General features: G+C 38.5%; 1 protein-coding gene and 1 pseudogene across 8 annotated transcripts in view; one reads left to right on the forward strand and one right to left on the reverse strand.

Moving 5' to 3' along the window:
- Nucleotides 1-19,437, reverse strand: part of tsen54 (TSEN54 tRNA splicing endonuclease subunit) — a 59,910-nt gene extending 40,473 nt beyond the window's left edge. The window contains exon 1 of one of the 8 annotated variants that reach the window (XM_053239063.1): nucleotides 19,315-19,437. Coding sequence is in view for 7 of the 8 variants with exons in the window: in XM_053239062.1 (XP_053095037.1) it covers nucleotides 1,373-1,434 (62 nt within the window). In the remaining variant the exon portion in view is untranslated. Of the gene's footprint in view, nucleotides 1-1,372; nucleotides 3,488-19,314 lie in introns of those variants that run through there. The other 7 variants (XM_053239062.1, XM_053239060.1, XM_053239058.1 and 4 more) reach the window with 7 other exon arrangements.
- On the forward strand, nucleotides 18,040-21,553 carry LOC117598993 (uncharacterized; annotated as a pseudogene).
- The last annotated feature ends 2,913 nt before the right edge of the window (nucleotides 21,554-24,466 follow it).

The raw sequence follows: 24,466 nt of genomic DNA on the forward strand, positions 1-24,466 counted from the left end.
AGGAATGTACTGGGGAGCTCAGCAACACCAAAAGGCCTGGAAGACCACAGAAGACATCTAAAGGGGATGATCACAGCATTTTTTCTTTGGCGAAGAAAAACCCCGCAAGTCAAGAACACTCTTGAGAAGGTAGGCATGTCATTGTCCAAGTCTACAGTCAAGAAGCACCTTCATGAATGTAAAGAAAGAGGGTTTACCCCCAGATGCAAACCTCTGATAACACTCAAGAACAGAAAGGCCAGATTAGACTCTGCTTAAAAATAAATAAATAAATAAATAAAATAAATAAAAAAAGAAAGAAAGAAATTCTAAAAAAGTCTGCCCATTTCTGGAACAAAATTCTTTGGGTTCCAGACTTTAGGCAGTCATTGACTGCAAAGGATTTGCATCCAAGTATTAAAAATAATCCTTATATTTATAATTATGTTAGTTTGTCCAATTACCTTTGAGCCTGTGAAAATGGACGGACAAGGTTAAAAAAATGGCCATAATTCCTAAATGGTTAATGCAATATTTTTTAAACCTCTCGAAATAAAGCTGAAAGTCTATACTTCAATCACATCTTGATTGCTTCATTTGAATTCCATTGTGGTGGTGTACAGAGGTAAAATTACGTAAATTATCACTATCCAAATACTTATGGACACGACCGTAATTGTCACCCCAGCTCTGGGCCCCAAGAAATGTAAAAACCATCAACATGAATGCAAGAAATGCTGCAAATACAGTTGCAAAGCACATGTCATTGTGAGTACACATACACAAAAATGAGACTAAACGACTTTGTTAGGTTAGGAAATTAAATGTTGATTTTATTTATTTTTTCACTCAGGCGCTGATCATTTTGTCTCATAATGATACTGAATCTTAAATGGGTAATACTTAAAAAGCAAGTATCATGGCTAAACTTTGACATAGCAGTCTAGCCTATCAGTCTTTGATAATCACTCAAGGTCTCTGGTCTACAGTACCCCAAATAAAACATAGGCTGCTTATTTTACTCAAAAACGAGTGGAATAATTTCATGTAAGTGAGGCCATTTAATAAAGGAATGTAAACCTTGTGCTAATGACTAAAAAACTGGTTGCTTAAAATGTGGAATACAATAACAGGTGATAAATATTTATTTCAAAATGCTTTATAAACAGGGGCCCGACTCTGACCGAAATTTTTTTTTACCGAAAACACCAAAGATGGAAATCTGCCAAGAACACAATAGTAAAAAACGAAATAAACTGACTTGCTAACAGTTACTGAGCCCACGTGCTTGTACATATTTGTATGAAATATGCATTTATCGCATTTGGCAAGGTTCAAGTGTGAGAAAAATACTCTAAATCGTTACAACAAAACAGTTATTTAGCCCGCTTACCTCAGTAATTCATTACTAAAATATATCTGAACAGGTTCCGGTTGAATATCGTTCGCAGCCATCTTCTCGAATTTGCGTCACCTACTATCCGTACTCAATAGGATACGAGATTATAATTAGTTTGTCCCAAATCGTAGTATATTGACAAGAGTACCCGGATGGTCTACTACTTCCGGTAGATTTTCGAAGTGTGGATCCGTGGACCCTTTTTCAGCTAATATTGCCCACAACTCCTTGCGCGAGGGAGGAGGAGTTTTTGTGACGCTTTGTTTCGCCGAATTCAACGACGCATTATAGAGAGGTGTAAATGAAATGTGGAAAAATAATCTAGAGAATGGTTAATTAAATGAAATAGTATAAATTATATAAGGAATAATGAATGAAGAAAAGCTGAAATGCAACGAGATTATTTACAGTAACAAACTGCGTAACTAGGCAACAACGTTCTCTTCCGTTACATGACGTGTTACTATGTCCCAGTACTTGCATACTCTTTTGCTACACACTCAAAAGTATGTACTTTTCTTCACAAAAAGAGTACATATTTTTAGTGCATAGTATAAGTAGGTGAATTGAGGCGCAATTCTTTCTCAAACCCCTGAGTCCTGGGTGCATCCCAATTCCGGTTCCGGTTGAATATCTTTCGCAGACATGTTCGCAAACTCTCTCAACCCCTGGGTCCTAGTGCCAAGTCTAAGTCCCGTTATAATTGTGAAGCGTTCCCACAGGAGGGCAGCATAATACCAGAATTTGCCTGTCGAGATGTGGAAATCGCAGATTCCCAGCCCCGGTCTTGGATTACCTCCCTGTCCCTCACATTTTAGTGTTTTCTCTGCTCAAACACACCGACCTCAACTCAGGAAGGGCTGTTTAGCTTATTAGTTGAATCAAGTGATCCAAGTGTTGGGAGAAGGGAAAATATGGAAGCAAAAAGTGATAAAACGATTTTAAATAAATAAATAAATAAATAAATAGGTCAATTAATACATAATAATGAAATATATTGCGTTGAAAACCACACATCTGTATTTACTTATTTCGAACAAGCCGATTATAACGTGGCACACCTTGCTAACTCGATAAGCCAGACATATTTCCGTCCATTTCGGTTCCACAAATTAGACTAAACTAAATCTAACTAAAATCTTAAATCCCACTGAGGTACTATGGCAGCATATGCTTTTAGACAAACTTGCTAGGTGTTAGATTTGAAGCTTAGTTTAGCTTGTTGAATTCTATTGGCCAAACCTTGTGCTTTCGTATTCCTGCTGGGCCGAAACAGTACTCCGAAACAATTGTTCCAGCATAGTGCACACTGAAGAAGGGGGTCAGTCATATTTAAGAGAAAATATAATGTATAGTTTACATAAACATATTAGTTTATAATCCAATGTGATTTCATTGCTAATAGTGAAATTAATTTATACAAATATCTAATCTACTAGTCTAGCATCTATATGGGTAAGGAACAAAACCTGAACAGAGAACAAATTATAAGATCAACAAGTGAATGAATGAATGAATGAATGAATAAACAAAACAAAACAAAACAAAACAAAACAAAAATTATAGTCTGGGCTATGTGTGGTGTGCGTGAGAGAGAGAGAGAGTTCATGAGCGCATCACTGTTTGGTCAACTCTTCCCTTTTTTATGGCAGGCATCGATGTACCATGCTGCTAGTGAAATGCAGTCTCTTTTTCTCCAAGCAGATACTGAAGTTGTGTGTCATTCTCCAGCTTTCTGAAGTCGAGACAAATAATTTCAAATTTGGGATAGAACTGTTTTCGATTTTGTTCATAGGACAGGTAGTTAAGAAGTTTAGCTCTGTCTCTACCACTCCTTGGCTACAGTACAAGCATAACCTGCTCTCTCTGGGCAGCTAGCTCTGCCTGTGCTTGCCTCTCTCTATAGCCAGGCCGTGGCTGCTGAGTCTGTACCTCGTCATATTCTTCCTGAGCTTGTTGTCTCTGATTGTGCTCAGGTATTCTGCTGTTGTACACCGATGAGCCATAACATTATGACCACTGACAGGTGAAGTGAATAATATTGATTATCTCGTTACAATAGCACCTGTCAAGGGTTGAGATATTCATATTCATCTTCTTCTTCTTCTTCTTCTTCTTCTGGATTTTAATGGCTGTTGGCAAATCAACTTAAAAGGTGCATTCCCGCCACCTACTGGAAAGGAGTGTGGCGCGCATGATGGTTGTGAAGGAAAGCGAGAAATAATAATAATAACAACAATAATAATAATAATAATAATAATAATAAATAATTAACTAGATTCTATTAATCAATCCTGTTTCTTTTAGATAAATGAATAATTCATAATAAATTACTGATTTCTTTGGCCCATCTTCTAACAGAACCTGGAGTGATAAAGTATTTATTCCCAAAGAGCTTAATGCTTGCATTAATCGTAATCTTGCTCTTTCATATGCCTCATATACTATGAGTATGTGTTCTGTTGTTTCTACTTGACCACACTTATCACAGTTTCCTGTTTCATGCTTCCCGATTCTATACAGAGATTGATTTAATGAACAATGCCCAATACGCATTCTGGAAATTAATACGTCCTCTTTCCTGTTCCCAAACTTTCTTCTTGCTAACCCAACTTTTTCTTGAACACAATATAAATGTCTACCTTTTATACCACTATCCCACTCCTTTTGCCATATCTTCTTTATTTCATTTGCAATTTTACCTTTTACTTCTGCTTTACTTAATGCTACTTTAACGTCGATGTGTAAATGTTTCAAAGCCTGTTTAGCTAGATGGTCTGCCTCTTCATTTCCTTTCACTCCTATGTGAGATGGCACCCACAAGAAATTTACTATTAGCCTATATTGTCTTATTCTAAATAAACATCACTTCATAAACCATATCTTGTCTTGTTAGAGATATACCACTTAACAAACTGGTAAGAGCTGAAAGGGAATCAGAACATACCACTGATTTTGTTGGTTGGATTTCTTCTAACCACTGAAGTGCTAAAAGTAAACTGCTGCAGCCGTTATTCCGGAGTCTGGATCCTTTGAACCGTCTGTATATATTTGTACTGCATTATAGTACTATTGATCAATGAATTGTTGCACTATTGAACTTTCTAACTTACTTGAATCCTTATTTTGCTTGTCTTCATGAAACTGTAGATCAACTGAAGACATAGGGAGTAGCCAAGGAGGTATTACTGACATAGCTACAGTAGGGGCAATATTGATGTTACCTAAACCCATATCCTGAGCCTCCTTATTGGCATTCCATCCGAAGCTTGTTATTTTTCTAAACTCATATTCCCAACAATCTTTCAATACTTTCTTAATTGGATGACAATCCAAATGTCCTTTTATATTAATCCAATACCTCATCTTTAATTTTAGCCTTCGGAGTTCTTGCAGCATTTCACCCATCTCTACTTGTATTGCTGTTATTGGAGATGATCTAAATGCTCCACAGCATATTCTCAGTGCTTGTGACTGAATTGCTTCAATTTTTAAGTTGTGTATTGGATGCAGAACTGTACACCATACTACCATAATCTATAGCTGCTCTTATCAGTGCACAATATATACTTTTAAGAGAATGACGGCAAGCTCCCCATTCAACTCCTGCCAGGCACCTCATCACATTTATTGCCTTTTTACATTTATCTTCTGACTTTTGGATATGGGTTCTAAAATTTAAATTTGAATCCATCCACATTCCCAAAAATTTGACTACTGATACTTGTTCTAATTTCTGTCCATACATTTTAGTATTTATCATCAGATTGACTCTTCTTTTTGAAAACAGATCACCTGAGTCTTTGCTACAGAGAAACGAAAACCCCACTCATTGGCCCAGGTTTCTACTCTATTCACTGCAGACTGTATACACTTTTCCACGTGCTCTACATTGCACCCCCTCTTCCACAGCACCCCGTCATCTGCATATAAAGATCTCCCTATATCCATTTCTATATGTTTGAAAATATCATTAATCATTAAATTAAACAGAATAAGACTACAAGCACTTCCTTGAGGTGTTCCATTCTCTACTGTATATATCTGAGACAGTGCTGAACCCACTCTCACTTATATGGTTCTTTTAAACAAAAAATTCATAATCCAGTTATACATTCTTCCTTTAATTCCCATTCCCTCTAATTTAATTAAAAGTCCCTCTTTCCACATCATGTCGTACGCTTTTTCTACAACAAAAAATACTCCTACTAACACCTCTTTATTTACTTGAGCCTTTCTTATTTCAGGTTCCAAACAGATTACCGAGTCCATTGTGCTGCGTCCTTTCCGGAAACCACTTTGATCAGGAGAAAAAAGTTTTTCTTTCTCTATTACATATGCCAATCTGCTCATAACCATAAGTTCCATCAGCTTGCACATATTAGACATTAACGCTATGGGTCTGTAATTAGTTAGTTGCGTATGATCCTTGCCTGGCTTTGCAATTGGCACTATGACCCCATGTTTACACTCAGCTGGTAACTTCCCTGACTGCCATACCTTATTGAAGAGACTCAGAATAACATTCAATGATGTTTCTGATAGATGTTTTACCATCTCATAACAGATATCATCTCTGCCCAGAGAAACCCCTACTAGCGCTTTCTTCAATTCATATAAGGTAAACTCATAACAACCTCTTTTCCCTACTTACCACCACCATTTCCTTTATACCTATCTCTACGAACTGTGATATAACCTTGTATTACAAAATTTAGCTGAGGTTTGAGCCATGTTTCTTGTACACAAATAATATCCAGGCTATTTTCATGACTTGAAATAAATTTCTTAAATTCTTGACCATTAGCAATTAAACCTCTTGCATTCCACTGCAAGATAATTATTACCATTATGAACCACCACATGATGTCTGACTGTTTACTGTCTGACTGTTTACTGTTTGCATCTTTAGCCTTTTGTTTATCATATCAACTGAAACACTCTCTAACTCCAAATACTTTACTGCAGCTTTGATAATGATTTTAATACTCTCAGTTCTGCTTTCACTTTAAGCAGAGCAATTCACCACTTCTCTATAAAAGCCACAAATGACACTTTGTAGATAATCATTTCATTCTTTTTCCCTTGTCCTTCCAGCGTTGTGTTTATTTGTGGCGCTATACTGCTAGTTTCCACTACCTTATGAGTTTCTTTTACTTTCTTCAAAGCCTCAGCATACGACATTCCTTCAGCCACTCTGACATACTGAACTTTCACTGCGTTTTTCCTCACTATACATCTTCCATATCCTGCACTGTGATCTCCTCCACAATTACAACACTTAGGGTTTACACCTTGCCCACATTTTCCATACTCATGTTCACCTCCACATCGTGCACATCTCTGTTTGAATCTGCACACTGCTGCTACATGACCGTATTTTTGGCATTTTATAACATCTTAGCGGTGGGGGAACATATGGTCTGACATTGCAACTCACAAATCCTAAATAAACTCTCTCAGGCAATCTATTCTCGTCAAAATTGATCACTACTGAGAGGCTGTCAGTCTTTTCATTATTCCTAATACACTTAAGCCTTGTGGCATCATTCACTGCTGCTCTAGTTATATTACTTTTAATATTCTCACCTGGGACATCAGTTGGAATCCCTGTTATGACACCCCTGATCCAATTCTTTCTTTCTGGAATTGAGCATTCAACTTTATATCCGATGAGAGTTTTAATTTCCAGTGCCCTTTTTTGTTGCCTACTATCTTTGCAAAACAGCATTAATTTGCCATCCCTCAGTGTTTTAATGCTTTCAATCGTCCCTATAGCTTCTTTAATTGTTTTTGTCAGTTTCAAAGGGTTAATGGCAGTAACGGAGTTTGTAACAAATTTCAGCAGTACCTTATATTCCTCTTTCCTCCTTCTTGCCTGTTGTTTTCCCTTTTCACTGTCTGATTCTGATACTTGTCCCCGACTTCTTTTCCAATTTCGTACTTTTTTCCATTCGTTACTAGCATTGCCGCCACTATCTGAATTAACCATCTCATCCTCCATTTCCGGATCACTTCCGGAATCTATGCCACTTCCTACCGTCAGCACTCCAGTCACAATCCAGCTGTCACCAACCGCTCCCTAGCAGGACCAGGGTTGAGATATATTAGGCAGCAAGTGACCAGTCGGTTCTTGAAGTTGATGTGTTGGAAACAGGAAAAATGGGCAAGCGTAAGGATTAGAGAGACTTTGACAATGGCCAAATTGTGGTGGCTAGATGACTGGGTCACAACATCGTTAAAATGGCAGGCCTTGTGGGGTGTTCCGGTATGCAGTGGTTAGTACCTACCAAAAGTGGTCCAAGGAAGGACAACCGGTAAACTAGCGACAGGGTCATGGGCGCCCGAGGCTCACTGATGCGCATGGGGAGTGAAGGCTAGTCCGTCTGGTCTGATCCCACAGAAGAGCTATTGTAGCACAAATTGCTGAAAAGTTAAAGCTGGCTATGATAGAAAGGTGTCAGAACGCACAGTGCATTGCAGCTTGCTGCGTATGGGGCTGTGTAGCCACAGACCTGTCAGAGTGCCCATGCTGACCTCTGTCCACTGCCAAAAGTGCCTACAGGTGAGCATCAGAACTGGACCACGGACCAATGGATGAAGGTGGCCTGGTCCGATAAATCACATTTTCTTTTACATCATGTGGAAGGCCGGGTGCGTGTGCATCATTTACCTGGGAAAGAGATGGCACTAGCAGGCACTATGGGAAGCACGCAAGCTGGCGGAGGCAGTGTGATGCTCTGGGCGATGTTCTTCTGGGAAACCTTGGGTCCTGGCATTCATGTGGATGCTATTTTGACACATACCTCCTACCTAAACATTGTTGCAGACCAGATACACCCCTTCATGGCATGGTATTCCCTAATGGAAGTGACCTCTTTCGGCAGGATAATGCGCCCTGCCACACTATAAAAATTGTTCAGGAATGGTTTGAGGAAAATGACAAAGAGTTCAAGGTGCTGACTTGGCCTCCAAATTCCCCAGATCTCAATCCAATCGAACATCTGTGGGGTGTGCTGGCCATCAAGTCCGATCCATGGAGGCCCCACCTCGCAACTTACAGGACTTAAAGGATCTGCTGTTAACGTCTTTGTGCCAGATACCACAGCACACCTTCAGGGATCTAGTGGAGTCTATGCCTCGATGGGTCAGGGCTGTTTTGGCAGCAAAAGGGGGACCAACACAATATTAGGCAGGTGGTCATAATGTTATGGCTGATCGGTGTATATTCTCTGTTTAGGGCCAAATAACATTGTAGTCTACTTTGTTGTTTCAGTCCAATAAGACAGATAGTTTTCTTTTTGTGCATTAATCATTTGGTTGGGCCAGATTCTGTGGATCAGGGTGTCAGTGTCCTGGGGCTCATTATTGTTAGTTGTGTTAGTTGTATTAGTCAGATTAGTTTGTTTGTGGAGCTTCAGGACCAGCTGAGTGAGGAGGCTTCTTTCAAAATTCATTTCATGGTGTTTCAGGGCTTTAAAATGATAATAGTCACTCAATTTTAGATGTTTCCAAAATTTGATGGCTCTTTTCTCAATGTGGATTAATAGAGGGTATTGTTATGGGGCTAGGCAATAAGATGTTCAAAAGTGTCGCACAGGCCCCGCTTGCCCGGGAGGACAATATATATGGTGTGAAAGGAGCCAAGTGCGGAGACGGATCAAAAGACTCCACCTAAAACGCAGCCGCCCAGAGGGACACGAACCGGAGAGGTTGTGAACCCCAAGCCGTAACGTTACCTGCGGAAAAACACAACTCAAAATTGGCCTTCCTTCTGGCCGAACTTAAAGGCACCAAATGAGACAAAAAACAATCTCTAACTTCAGATGGCTGAATCTTTATCTGGGAGTGAGGATTCTCAGTCTGTCCTCCTCTTTAGTTTTGTGCCTACTTCCTCTTTAATCCTGAGCTCCCTTTTCTTTCTTTCCCTCAATAATTTATCTCCCTTTCCTTTTCTTTCTAAACCTAAATATTTTATTTTATTTCTTTTCTTTTCTTTTTCTTTTCTTTTTTACATATCAAAATCACCGATCAGAGCGTGGCACTGCTCTGTTACCTGGCACAGATCGCACACGGAGTGAGGGAGAGGACCCCAAACTTCACTGCCATATAGTGCAATTGATTCTATAACTGTCTGGAATATTTTGAGCCAGATTCTAATTGGCATTTGATATTGGATAAACTTTTTAATGGCATAGAAAGCCCTTCTTGCTTTCTCTTTCAGTTCATTCACAGCCAAGTTGAGGTTTCCATTTGCACTGAATTTCAGCCCGAGGTATGTAGAGTTTGTGGCACGATCAATATTGGTCATACCAAGGATGAAATTATATCTCTTTCCCTGATATCTGGGTCTTTTGTGAAATATTACAGCTTTTTTTTTACTCAAGTTTATAGTCAGGGCCCAGGTCTGACAGAATGTGTGCAGGATGTCTAGGTTCTGCTGTGTTCTGTTGGAGACAGCAGGACCAGATCATCTGCATAGAGGAGGAACTTTATAGTGGAGTCCTATAGTGTGAGGCCAGGTGCTGCTGATTGTTCTAGTAGTTTTCCCAATTCATTAATGTATATATTGAAGAGAGTTGGTGATAGTGGGCAGCCCTGCCTTACAACTCGCCCTGGAGTGAAGAATTCAGTTTGTTTATTTCCAATTGTTTGATTACATTGTTTTAATGATGTTGTATGTTTTGCCCCATTCCAATTTCTGTAAGTTTAAACAGTAGACCTTAGTGCCAAATTGAAACAAAGCAAGCAAATATTTTGGTTTTGTTATGGTTGATGTATTTGTCAATCAGGATATGCAGTGTAAAGATATGTTCTGTAATTTGGTAAGAATCCAATCTGACTTTTGCTTAAGACTTTTGCTTAAGACATTGTGCTCGGTAAGGAAGTGTATCAGTCTTGTGTTGATGATGCTGCAAACAACTTCCCCAGTTTACTACTTACACAGATGCCTTTGTAATTGTTTGGATCTAATTTGTCTCCAATTTTGAATATGGGCATTATGAGTCCTTTATTCCAGGTGTCAGGGAAATAACCAACACTCAAAATGAAGTTGAACAGTTTTAGTAAGGCCAATTTGTGATCTGTATTCTTGAGCACTTCATTGAGGATGCCATCTGGTCCACTTGCTTTTCTGGTTTGCAGGGCCTGTATTTTATCAATCAGTTCTTTTTCTGTAATGGGGTGGTCTGATGGGTTTTGGTGTTTACCAATTGTATATTCCATATTGATCATTTTTTCATATATTTGGCTTTGTTCTGGGTTCATTTTTATTTTGCTGTAAAGTTGCTCAAAGTGATTTTTCCAGGTGTCTCCATTTTGTATGGTAGTTTGTTCATGTTGTTTTTTATTCAGAAAATTCCAATTTTCCCAGAAATGGTTATAATTTACAGATTCTTCAATAGTTTTAGCTGATTTTGGAAGTACTGTTCTCTCTTTTTTCTGAGTGTATTTTTGTGCTGTTTAAGTTCTTCACAATATTGATGGCGCAAATCTGTATTGTTTGGTTGTTGGTGTTTTTTATTTGATAATTGTCTTAATTTTTTCCTCATAGTTTTACAGTCTAAATCAAACCATTTTTCATTCTCTTGTTTGGCCTTATGTATTTTCTTAGAGGTTTTGAGGTTAGAATAGAATATAGAATAGAACAGAATATGCCTTTATTGTCATTGTCACAGGTACAACGAAATTTAAACCCTTTATGATAATGTTGATAATTTTACACCATCCTCATTGTGAGGATAAAAGCTGCATAGGAAGTTGTCTATAAGTGAACATACTTTTGGGTGACCAATTGCTGTCACATATTTTTCTGTGCTCTTTTGGGCCCATCTGTAGTTTTCTCTAATGTTATACAGCTTACTGGGCTGTGAATGCATACTAATATTTTGTGTCCTTTTGAGATACACAGTAATTTGGCTGTGATCTGATAGGGGTGTTAGTGGTTTGATTGTGAATGCTTTGAAAGAGAATGGATATCATGATAATCATGTAATCAACTGTTCATGATCATGTAATCAACTGTTGAGCAACCATGAAATGAACTACAGGTGTACCTTCCAAGAGAGTCTCCTCTCACCCTACCATTGACAAGATACAGACCAAGTCTTCAACAGAGCTCAATCAGAAGCTTCCCATTTTTATTTACATGGTCATCAGAGTTATTCCTTGGGATGTTTACTATATTTTGTGGGAAGCTTTGTCCAAAGATGTAGTTATTTCCATTATCTGTGGTGTAGTAAGGTAGGGGTCCTGTTCTAGCATTTAGATCCCCACAGATTAACACACTTCCTTGGGCCTTGAAGTGGTTAATTTGACTATGGAGAGTCTAAAAGATGTCTTCATTACAGTATGGAGATTCAGAGGGAGGAATATAAAGGGCACATAAGAAAATATCCTTTGTTGTTTGGCTAAGGTGTTTGTTGACTTTGAGCCAGATGTGAGATTCTTCTTTTTTAATTATTTGGATGTATTTATCAATTTCTAGATTGTGCCAGATTATGATGCCCCCTGAATCTCTCCCACATGTAATTCTTTCATGTTTTCTAGAGGATATAGATATTTCATGGTAACCTGAGGGACAAAGAGTGACTTCATCAGTTCTGCGCCATGTTTCTTGTAATATTCTAATGTCCATATCTGTTTTTTTTTTTTAATTCTAGGGTTTGGGTTTTATATCCAAAACTGGATGAATAGATACCTTGTATGTTCCACATTGTGATAGTTAATGATTTCATTTGGTCAAGAAGTTTAACAAATTTAACAATCTTAACAGTGCTCTAGAGTAATACAAACCCAGTTCTAATCGATGTATATATATGTAGGCTGATGGTGGTAGAGTGCAGGGTGTGGAGGTCCAGGCTGTGAGCGTTGGGGTCCAGGATGCAGGTGCAGGGGGCAGGATGCGGGTGGCGAAGCCCATGGCGGGGGCACGGGGACAGAGTGAGCTGGCAATACGGTGCAGGCCATTGGGTGGGGGCTGTAGTGTAAAGCTCAGCTGAGTATGGAGAGACGATGCGTTGTCGTGATGCTGGGAGAAAGTGCCTCCCTAGCTGAGGGGTGGTGGTTGCTCTGACACTCTTTGGGGGGCTGCCAGGGGTTCGGCCCAGGGCAACATCTTTAAGAGTTTTAGCAAACACATGGACACTGTCTTTATGGAGGTGGATGTGGTCATGGAGGTGGTGAAGATCTAGTGTGGGATGGCATGCCAGGTGAATGTTTGGCATTCCAGCACATCCACGTGAGATGTCTGTGTTCACTCTTTGTATGGTGGATGGAAGTCTTTTCTAGGTAGTATAGTGGAGATAACTATTTTTGAATTTGGGAAGGTTTGTGATTATGCCACTCGCTCTTGTTGTGCCCTCAGGTTATTTGTCCCCACATGGATGATGTGGCTGGGTTCACCCAGATTTTCCTTGCTCAGTTGTTGTAGGGCACTATCTGTTTTTGGGCACCAGAGTTTTAATGGTTTGTGATTAGGAAAGAGCTGTTTTTCATTGATGAACCTGCCATTTGAATCGATTAAGATGAAAACTTCTGCATTCTGGGGCACATTTTCTTGCTCTTGGGGGCACTCGGGGGCCTCTGTCTGTGTTGTAAATGGTGTAAAAACTCGTGTGTGATTAATGAAAGAAGAAGTCAGTGCAAACATGAAACAAATCACTGGGTTGAAGGAAACAATTGAGTTTATGGAGAAATTTACCTTAATCGATGCATGGAGGTAATCTCACCCATTACAAGAATCTTTAACATGGAGTACTGATTCATTGAGTGATTACTGGCTTACTTCTAATGATTTAGAAACTATTATCACTGATATAACACCATCCCCATTTTTGGACCACAAGGCTATCTCTATAAGTATTCCTTTTAAATCTTCAGCAAATTTAAACAGAAAATCTGCACACTGGAAACTGAATAATTCAATTCTTCAACATAATGAGATCGTCACCAGTATAGAAAAGCTGATCTTGTCCTACTGCAATAAAGCGAAAATAGATAACAATTACTGTAGCAATTGGGAGTTTTTTAAATTTGACATTGGAATATTTTTTGGAGAAAAATCAATGAGAATAAAATTATAGTTAAATTTCCACTTTATTATCTAAAAAAGAAGAACTATCAGAATTGGAAAAAAGCAAAACTTGCTAAAAAAGCAACTTCAGTTAAAGGATATATACAAACGAAAGGCTAAAGAGCCTTTATAAGATCTCGAAGAAAATGGATTGAAGAGGGTGAACAGAGCTCTGTCTACTTTTTCAGAGTTGAGAGGCAACAAGCCAAAAATAACATACTGAGCAGCTGTTGATATTGTTGAGGACCCCAGAATCATTTCCAGTTTTTGCTCTGAGTTTTATAGTAATGTGTACACTTCAAATTTTTGTCAATAATAACTTCTGAGTTCTTTTAGTTTTTGCCCAATGTGAAGCAGCTTAGCATTGAGGACTGTAATATATGTGAGGCCCCTCGTAGACTACAAGAAATTATTGTTGCCGTAAACGATCTGAAAAGTAATAAGTCTCCAAAAACGGATGGGTTAACGGGTTAACAGTAAAGCATTCAGCAAGAATTTAGCTCCCTTTTTTGATTGAAGTATATACAGAGTGTCTTGAAAGAGCTTTACTTCCTCCTACTCTGTGTCAAGGGCTTATAACTCTAATTCAACAAATAAAGACCCCTCTTAATTGATAGTTGGTGGCCAATTACATTGTTGAATAACAATTATAAAATAATTGTTCTGGTTTTGACAAAAAGACAGAAACGTGTTTTGAATAATCTAATTGATGAATGTCAATGATTGTTTTATTCTCTTCTTGGACTATTATAAAACCTTTGGTTTTTGGAACATGAATTTCTGTTATAAACATTGGGATTCGGGGACCTTTTTTTTTTATTATTTTTTTTTTTTATTAAAGATCTGTTAAAATTCTTTTTACCAATGGTAATCGTTCTTTCTGGTAGTAGAGACTCTTCAGTCATATTCTAGTTGGAGACTCTTCAGCCCTATTGCAAAGCCTTAGGTCTTCACCTTAATATCTAGGTGCCACTTAAATTTTCTCCCAATTATCCAAAAGACACGCAAGCTACTGAATCGTTGGTTGCAAAGAGATTCATCACTTAAAGGCAAAGTTCTGCTCACTAAACCAGAAGGCATTTCTTGTTTATCATGTTCTGTTCAGGGTTAACAAACACACCTGTAATTAACTGACAGAACATTGACAAAATTCTTATGGAAAAATAAAGTTCATTATATTAAGAAATCAGTACTCTTAAACTCATGATAAAAATGGTCCAAATTTTATTGACTTTAGCTCTCTGAACAATAACCTTAAAATAAACTGGCATAGACAGTGTCTTTGAAATCCATCATCTGTCTGGAATATAATTCCTTGTTATGTCTTCTCTTGTCTGGTGGTTTAGATTTTCTTTTAATGTGCAGTTATAAAATTGAAAAACTTCTGATCAAACTCTCTAAATTTTAACAGCAAGAACTCACTGCTTAGAGCCTTATCTACAATGACAGTTTTTCTTCCCAAAGATTCTTTATTTGGAATAACTGCAAAGTCAGTTATTTAATTATGAAGGGGTTTTATCTGAGTTTGCAGACTTTATCTCAAAATACAAAATACCTATTACATTAAAAGAATGTAACATGGTTACCAGCCCTATAACTGCTTGTGTAGGCATGCTTTTTAAAAATAGTAACTATACGCCATCACTATCTGTCTGTCCTCCCAGATCTGAAAATACCACAGTTGGCTCCATTTGCTTTTCCATTTTAAAGTCTAATAAATATAAATTTAGATCTTTATTTTTAAAAGAAAATCTCTCTACTCCCTCTGTTATTTTTTACTGGAACAATCTCTTTAATAATATAAACTGGTCTTTAGTTTGGTCCCTGCCTCAAAAATTCCTCCTTACAAACAACGTTAAGGAAATTTCATATAAAATAATTAAGAGTTTATCCTACCAAATGGTTTTACAAAAATTCAGCAGTGATATTGAAATAAAATGCTCTTTTTGTAAAGTTGGGAAACAAACCCAGGCCGCAGCAGTGAGAACGCCGTGGCCTAACCACTAGTCCTCCAGGGACCCTCTCTTGACAGTGACCTACCATCCACAAATCTGTCTCTTGAAACTCATGCAAAAAGTGGAGATGATGAGACTTTTTAAAATAACTTGGCTCTTTTTTTATCTGAAGTTGCAGGCCAAAATGCAAAGTACAATACAGTTAATAATTCAGGAATTTCAGGCAGTTCATGTTCACGGAATGCATGCTATGCTTGGTAAACTGCAAGAAAAGCTGGCATCATCAGATATACCACAATCAGACATTGACAAGCTAATTCATGAATTGTCAAATTACGATTTAATAACTGTCACGAGAAGGAGTAGATACGGATGCAAAAGCAGATACAGAAGTGTTTATTAAATAATCCAGGCAGACAATCCAGAAGGGCACTTCAGAATCGTAAACCATAAACAGGCAATGGTCAGGCGATGAACAAACAGACTAAACTAGGCAAAGCACAAAACACAGTATCAATGGGCAGAAAAGAGGTCAAACCAGGGAAAGCAAACACAAGATATTCAAGGCTTGGTATCAACAGAACACAAGCTAACTGAGCGTATACTTCGCAAAGAGTGTAATGAATGGAAGTACATAAGTAGTGTGCTTGTGAGTGTGAGACTGATTGAAACCAAGTGTGATGTGTTAGAAGCTGGGCGATTGCGGGCGGGGGAAACGTGTGTGTTCTGGGTAGTGAAGTCAGGCAGCCACGTTTGTAGGCCACGGTGTTTGCTGGGAAGTTGAGTCCATGGGTGGCTGTGACATGACATTAACTATGTACAAAGAAGGTGTTTTGAGGTCAAACAAAAGAAGAAAGACATTTTTCAAGCAGAATTTCAACTTTGTAGAACCAAAACAAATATACCTAGGCACTGACACAGCTGGTAGGGAACGGTTTTGTCAGTATGTGCCAATTAAAAAGACACATTCCTATTTAGTCAGCCAGCAGCGAGAGAACACAACAGAAAAGAGAAGATCTTTTCCAACCCAGTTGCTGATCTTAAGGATTTAGAGGTTACTGGCTTCCAGCCTAGAGATGGCAGTGTCCTCTGGGGACAATCTTGGGTCACACTGTATAAGAAGTGTTTCAGAAAAGTTTAGCAGCAGCAAGCATTTCTGTTGGTACTGTCTAATTGACAGAGGCACATTTTGCCAACAACATCTAACTCTTGGCCTAAAAAGAACAGAGAGAAATTATGCAGAGAGTGTTGATCTGCTCACCACCACTGATCAATCTATGGTAGAAGGCATCAAATTCAATTCAGTTTTCAATTCCCTCAGATACTTCCATGTGTGTGGTGGGCTCTCCTCATGTTTAGGCCATGATCTATTTGAAAGGAGAGTGGCAAATGGCTTGGCAATTTACATTAAACATCTGGTTACAGTTGAAAAGCACTTCACCTAAAATGAATTGAATAGAGCCATTACACAGTTTAAGCATTTAGGAAGTGACAGTCAATATACACCACGTGTGGTCAGAGCAGATGGCCAAACAACTTGGAGGTTCTGCTGCATAGACGTGGTGTCTCTTGAGACTCTTACCACTTTATGTGGTAAGGGGAGCAAAATTAAAAACCCCATGGACAGTGAGATGTGGCAATTAAGCCTTAAACTGAAGGAACTGATAGAGTTGGTATGTGCTCCCAAAATTAGCCATAATGAGATTGCCTACCTTAAGTTTCTAATGGAAGAATACATCTATTTGAGAAGCATTATGTTCCCTGTTGTGGCTCTGAAGGCCAAACATCATTACTTGTTGAACTATGCAGACCTCATTTTTTGCTTCGGACCCTTAATCCGTTTGTGGACCCTCAGGTTCGAAAGCAAACATTCATATTTCAAGGACGCTGCAAGGAAACCGCATAATTTTGCACACCTCTGTAAAACACTGGCAGAAATGCATGGGTTGCTTCAGTCTTATCTATGTTGTGGACAGTTATTTCCTCCAAAAATTCACTCTGTCCCTGAAGTGCTTGAACACAACGAGCAGTTGTACAATACAGAAATACAAAATGCAATAAGGACAGCTAACTGTGTAACTCAGAGTACTTCAGAGGTATCAGGTGTAGTTTATAAAGGAACAAATTATAACAAGGGCCGGTGTAACCTAGGTGTAGATAGCCATAAATTAACATATAGTGATTACATAAGAAAAATATTGAGCAGAATTTCATCATTTAAGAAAAAAATCATAGTAGTGATTAAAAGCAACCTTAAACTAGATAAAAAGGGAAAAAAACAGTATTTCATCAGATGGTAAATTATTTGTCAGTTTGGTTTAATAGTTCTGTTACTTTAAGGAATTGCATATCTGTTAGCCAATCGGAAAGCTGCTAATGTTTTTTTTTTTTTTTTAAGAAAAAGAAGCGGCCGACAGAGCTGAGAAAAAACGAGAGATGAAGGGTTGCATGGCGTGTTAAATCCTTGAGCAAATTGAAAGAAAGAAACATAGAGTATTGCTGATAATTATTTTGTGTTTTGAAGTGTTTTATTTAGCGTTCTGTCTATGTTGATAGATTTTGAACATTTTCTTGTTAAGCTGACTAATTTTCCGGGAAGAATCGCGAACTGCTGAAGCCCATGCGTCGAGCACATGGACGTGGATGTTCGATGGCGAGCCACCCGCTTGAAGAACCTAGACCGTGAGTTACATTGGGAGAAATCTTCTGCTTATTGAGAGCGTGGACTCTGAACAGTAAGCCGATTGCTTACCGACTTTCGTTGAGCTGACAGTGAATCTCCGCATCGCGGTAAGCGTGTCCTCACCTAAACTGAATTTTCCCTTGGATCATGTGAACACTGTATGGAGTGCCTGGCGCTGTCGCTAGCAAGGCTACCGTGTACTCCCTGCTAACGGACTGATTGAATAGAACCTTAAAATTTTGATGATTGTGACTTCATTCACTACAATGTTGTATGTTACATGTTGAATTATTGAATTGTGACTGGATTTGATATTGCATTTTGAAGTGTTACTTTCCAGCCGTATTGATGTCGAGATGTTGACTATAGCTCAAGGGTTGAGGTTGAAATAGCCTAAAATTTGCCAGTAAGAAAGTAGCCTAATACTAATTTCATGATTCTAAAGTAGGCCTATGTTGATTTAAAAGAGAAATAAACAGGTAAACCAAAATAGCTTAATATTTAAAAGTAGGAACTAAATAAAAACCTGCAATAGATAAGATTTGAAGTTAAAATTGAGCTCAGATAACAATTAGACATTATAACCAAATAGGTTAAGTGGATGGGATAATAAGAAATTCATATTTGTTTTCTTTATAAAAAAGGGGGAAAGGTTTGAACCGAAACTATGCATTTCCATGCAAAGGTTTGTGTATTTTATGTTATGTTGTGTGAATGTCTATCTGGTACCAAATTATAGTTACCCCTACCCCTGAGTAATTCTTTTGATAAACAAGCTGGCATTTAAACTTATTCTTGGTCTGTGGTGTTTCTTGTTTATTTAGCCATTAGTAACTGCTCTTCCTTCGAACCTAGTACTGGTCCAACAAACTTATATGTAGTATGTGCTACACCATGTTGTAGTTGTAGCCCACAACAACTCTGGCTATATATTTGGGAAGATTATGCTGATACTCATCTCTCAAACTGAAGTCTACTTTGTTGTTGAGCTGTACGAGTCTGTGCTTTTGTCTGACATCGGAGTTCACTCTCTACACAAGTCAGAGCAGAAGTATGTGTGTGTTAATGCTCTTGAATTACTATCCACTTCCATTATATAAAGTGGCACACCTCTCTGTGGTGTCATTACATCACTCAATGTGTTCTTATCTGCAGCCACAGAAGCTATTAAAATTCTCCCAGAATTGGATGTTAACAAGCTTCAAACTTTTGTCAATCATCTTACTTTTGTGGTGGGTGTGGAGAAGATACAGGACCTTTCGCTGGTAGAAGTGACTGATCTTCAGGACTTCTTATTGCCCACACAATGTTGAAAACTAATAAAGGAATTCAAACAAAGAGGTAAGACTTCTTCCCCATTATTCACTCTACATTATGTTGTTCCAAATGTGTATGCTGTTAATTATTCTTTAGAACGCATAAAACATGCAAAAAAAACACCTTTTCTAAAACATACAAAACTTTTTTATATATCACTGGGGGTCAAATCCTGCTCCTTGAGGGCCCTCTCGCTGCAGAGCTTAGCTTCGACCCTAATCAAACACACCTGATTCAGCTAATCAAGATGCAGAATTACTTGAAAATTTTCAGCCATGTGTGTTAGAGCAAGGTTGGAATTAATCTGTGCTGGATGGTGGCCCTACAGGAACAGGTTTTGACACCCTTGCCATATATAGTGACCATGGGCTGTCAAGCTCCAAGAGAGTACATAAAAAGCACCAAATATTCCCTACATCATGTGTGAAATATTCCAAGTCTTCCGAAACCATTTAATAGCTTTGTGTAATGAACAGACTGAAATTTAAGTGAATCATCACTTATAATATTCATCACTACTGCAGCTTCCCAATCAAATTAGGTTTGAGATCATGATGTTTGGTAATAAGACATTTGAGAACTAATAACATTTGAGGTTACTGACATCCAGCGTGTGACAGTCATCATATTTCATTTAAAAGCTGGGGAAGGTTATTTGTGAATATATAGTTAATAACTTGAATTTTAGTCTATTTCTCATACAAACTATCATATAGTTTCAGTAAACTTGGAATATAGCACAGTGAGTTGTATGGACTACTTACATGGTGCTATAATAATGCTGTTTGTTTTTTGATGCTTGATAGCCTGTGGTCACTATTAACATAAATTTCTTTTCCAAGATTTTTGAGTGCAAAAAAAAGTAGCATATGAGTTTGAAATGGCACGAGAGTGAGTGACAGGCTTTTTATATTGCAGAGATGGTAGTAACATTAGGAAAATGCCATCGAAACAATAGACCTTGTGATACATTCTTTAGCCTGTTGCATTAATATTACCTTTATATGGGGAGAGACAGTGTTACCTACATGATTCAGTTTTTGTAGGTGGTGAAGGGCCGTCTCTCCTTGCAGTGTGGATGGTTCCTGTGTCACCTCTAACCATTTTGTCATCCTTCATGCAGTTCAGCTTCTCTCTCCCTGTCACCTTATTAAATAAATGTATAAGCTGGACATACTAATGCTTAAGGGGAAGGTTCATCAATAAAAAAGTCAATTACTCACACTCAAAATAGCAATGTTTGGCAGCATGTTATAGGAATAGTGTAAATGATTGGTTTCTCACTGTATGTCTAATTCTGTTTTTTTTTCTTTTCAAAGTATACAGAGGACAAGGGGATGAAACACCCAGTGAGATCACACTCATTCTATTACCACTACCTGAGTCCATTCCTGAACAGCCATATCCAATTACAATTGGAGACATTTCTGAGGAAGGGAAACAGCTTGGAAATGGTTTCAGTTCCCTAAAAAAACAATTAAAAACTAGGGTAGAACATGTGAATTGAGACAATGTGGCACACAGGATTCGTCAGCCTAGAAACACATTAACAGAGATAACAGTACAGTTGCACAGCGAACAAGATTAGATCTTAAGTGGACAGTTATGCATCAATTGGCAAACTACATCTTTGCCTGATGGAGAGAAAACAGATTCACTTGAAATGTAGACGAAAGTTGCAGCAGGGATTTTTCAGTCTGGTGGTCCAAAGGCTGTAGAGTTGCATAATGTCGATGACCTAATGCCCCAGACTTATATTTACCAGCGCCACATGATTATCACATGCCCCCCTCCTACCATCAGTGAAATACAGCAGCAGTGGCCATTTCTGTTCACCATAAGAGGCCTCTGCAGGCACTTCAAAACCCTGACTGGTATTGATATCAGCAGTCACCTCGGCGAAGCCCTGATTAAAAAAAGCAAGAGGATTGCCAACTACTTCCAAAGACAGAGACTGAAGTGGAATGGAGAGATTCAATCTCTACTAAAAGAGATTGATGATGACACCAATGCAACAAATAATGACAAAACTGCCATTATCACCCATCCTGTTAATGATGAAATACTTCCAGAAAAAAGAAAACTCAGTATTCATCTTAGCAGATGCAAGTATTTTATTTTGTGTAACAGCAATACTAAAACTGTAAAGTTAACCCTTAACAATGATAAATACTCCATGTATTATACAATTTTTCTCTTTTGAAAATACACAAAAAAGGCTATAAATGGTCCACAAGCATTTCTACACCTTTAATCCCCATAAAGAAGCCATTTCAGCCTTTCAGCAATGATCATTTTAGAATAAATTGTATGTGCTCTTTTTCTTTCCCAGTAATGAATCAAGGGACTATGGTGGCTCTGTTTGTAATGTAAGAAGTTTTGTATATAACCTATGAGATTGAAGGAGCGCTGACATTACTCGTGCACTTGTTTTTGGGAACACAAAAGCTTTGTCTGTGGCCTGATAGAAGATATGGCTACTTGCAGACCATTTTCAATGTCAAGAAGTTGTTGTTGTTGTTGTTCTTTCAGCTGCTCCTGTTAGGCATTGCCACAGGGGATCATTGGGCTGCGTATTTGATTTGGCTCTGTTTTTACACCGGATGCCCTTAGTGACGCAACCCTCCCCAATTTTATCCAAGCTTGGGACCAGCAGGGAGAGCACACTGTTGCACGCAAGCCCAGTGGCTGGGGTTGGCTCCCTGGCTGGGAATTGAACCCGGGCTGCAGCAGTGAGAGCGCTGTGGCCTAACCACTAATCCTCCAGGAATCTATCTTCAATGTCAAGAAGTGATTAGAATTTATTTTTCTTGTATGTAACAGCGGAAAAGTCTGTTTGCACAAATATGTAGATCCAAATAGAAGCAGTGCATCCACTGCCACATTGGATAACTCTCTGTATTCTTCTGCTACTGTAATCCAAAATTCAGGCAGTGTGGAATTGGAAGATAAAATTTTTAATGTTCAATCACTGGACAGCTCCAGCAAAGCATCTTCCAGATTTGTGGGGTGATGAGTTGTAGATTCAGTGAACGGTTGCCATATCCAGTTATACAGTTCTGGTTGTGTCTCTTTCGGGAAATAAATTTTTCCAAAAGGCTGCGGAGATGACCAGTGATGTGTACATTCAGGTTGCTGAGACTCAGTCCACTCTTCTCCAGATGTTCCTCGAGCTCAGGAAACATCTCCACATTACCTTATTCACCTCGCTCAGCCCATTTTTCCAGCTTTTTCATAAATGCATTAATTTTGCCATTCATTGTCAGGATGTTTATGTTTGGCCCTTGTATTTTCAGATTAAACATATTAAGCCTTTGCTCAATAAGCAGGTTTTGACAACCAATCTGGGTCTGTCAGGTGGTGGGTGAATTCTGAATCTTTCAACAATGAGTGCACTTCCTCATGCAGTTCATAAAGCCGGCTGAGTGCCTTCCCTCGCCATAACCATCAGACTTCGTATGAAACAGCAACACTTCATGCTGTGAGCTCAACTCATTGTAAAAGGTGGCTAGCAGTCTGCTGTTTACTGGATGAGATTTTATGTGATTTACTAGTTTGATTGCACATTTGAGAACACAGTTAAGCTCAGGATCAAGTGCTTTGCTAGCAAGAGACTTATGGTGTATGATGCAGTGTGTAAACTTAACATGAGGAGCCACTACTAAAACCTTTGCCTTGAGTCCCTTGTTTTTACCTACAATTGTACCTACACCATCAGTACATACACCAACACAATTATCCCATGAAAGTCCCATCTCTCTTATTTTAGTGTCCAGCTTGGTGAAAATGTCAAGTTCCCTCCAGCACTGAGTAGAAGAGCATATCCTCATGCAGTTTTCTGTCAAATGTGTAACTGATGAATGCCAGCAACTGAGGAGAATTAGACACATCGGTAGATTCGTCGATGTGTAATGCATGTTTCTTTCCATTCATCCTATCAGTCAATTGACTCTTAATATCTTTTGCCATATCATATGTACAGCGAGCTATCATGTCATTTGACAATGGGACAGTCATAAGCTCACTTGCTATTTTCTCACCATGCATGGCCCGACACATAGCCACAGCAGCAAGCATTATCAGGATTTCCCCAATTGTGTGTGGCTTTTTGGACTGTGCTATCAAGTATACTATCTCATAAGATGCCTCCAGAGCATTAGCAGAAATTTTGGTTTGCTGTGCGATTGTGCATTTTTGACACTGTAATTCTCAATTGTACTTCTCCTTTTGGCAAAAAAGTTTATAGGTTTTTCAACACAAGTAGGATGCTTTGTCTCCAGATGTCTTTAATTTTTTCAGTCTTCATACTTTCATGGACAAACACTTCCGAACAGGTTACACATTGGGGATGCTGTATGTCTCTGACAGTAGTGCAAGTGAATCCATACTTTGTGAATTCTTCTTGATATTTCCAATGTTTCCTATGTTGGTCAGGTGGGGTCTTACCCTTACATTTAGTAGAAGTACACAGTTCAGATGACTCAAGCGGACTGTCCACAATTTCCTCATAATTTTTAGACTTGCGAATTACAAATTTATCCATTTCTGCAGTTGTGGTTTCCACGTGCAGCTGCGCACTGTATGTAATAACTAGCAAGCCAGTCGCTGCACAGTGATGTCATATCTTAGAGTCACAAAATATTGTTCTGTACAAAATCAGTTCTGTCTTTGAAAATAAGAAAATATTTACTATAATAAATATTGAAAAAAGTTTATTTTTCAAATGGTCTGGCAACCCACTGAAATTTCATTTCGTGACCCCCAGTGTGAGAACCACTGATCTACTGTATGGGCCGCAGGCAGAACATATATTTCAGAACATATAAGTCATTCAACTTTGGACAAAGCTGTAACTTAGGATGTAACAGTGGCAAAGTTTGATGACTGTTTTGTGCCACTCTCATGTTTAGGAGGCTAACAAAACAGTGGAAAGCTACATAAGACACCTCTACGAGCTAGCTATGCATTGCAATTTGAGATACATGAAATTCATGATAGACTTGTGATTGGCATAACAGATAAGAGTCTTTCACAGAAAATGCAAATGCAGTGGATATGGC

Source organism: Pangasianodon hypophthalmus, chromosome 13 (genome assembly GCF_027358585.1).
Source record: "Pangasianodon hypophthalmus isolate fPanHyp1 chromosome 13, fPanHyp1.pri, whole genome shotgun sequence".
NCBI lineage: Eukaryota > Metazoa > Chordata > Actinopteri > Siluriformes > Pangasiidae > Pangasianodon > Pangasianodon hypophthalmus.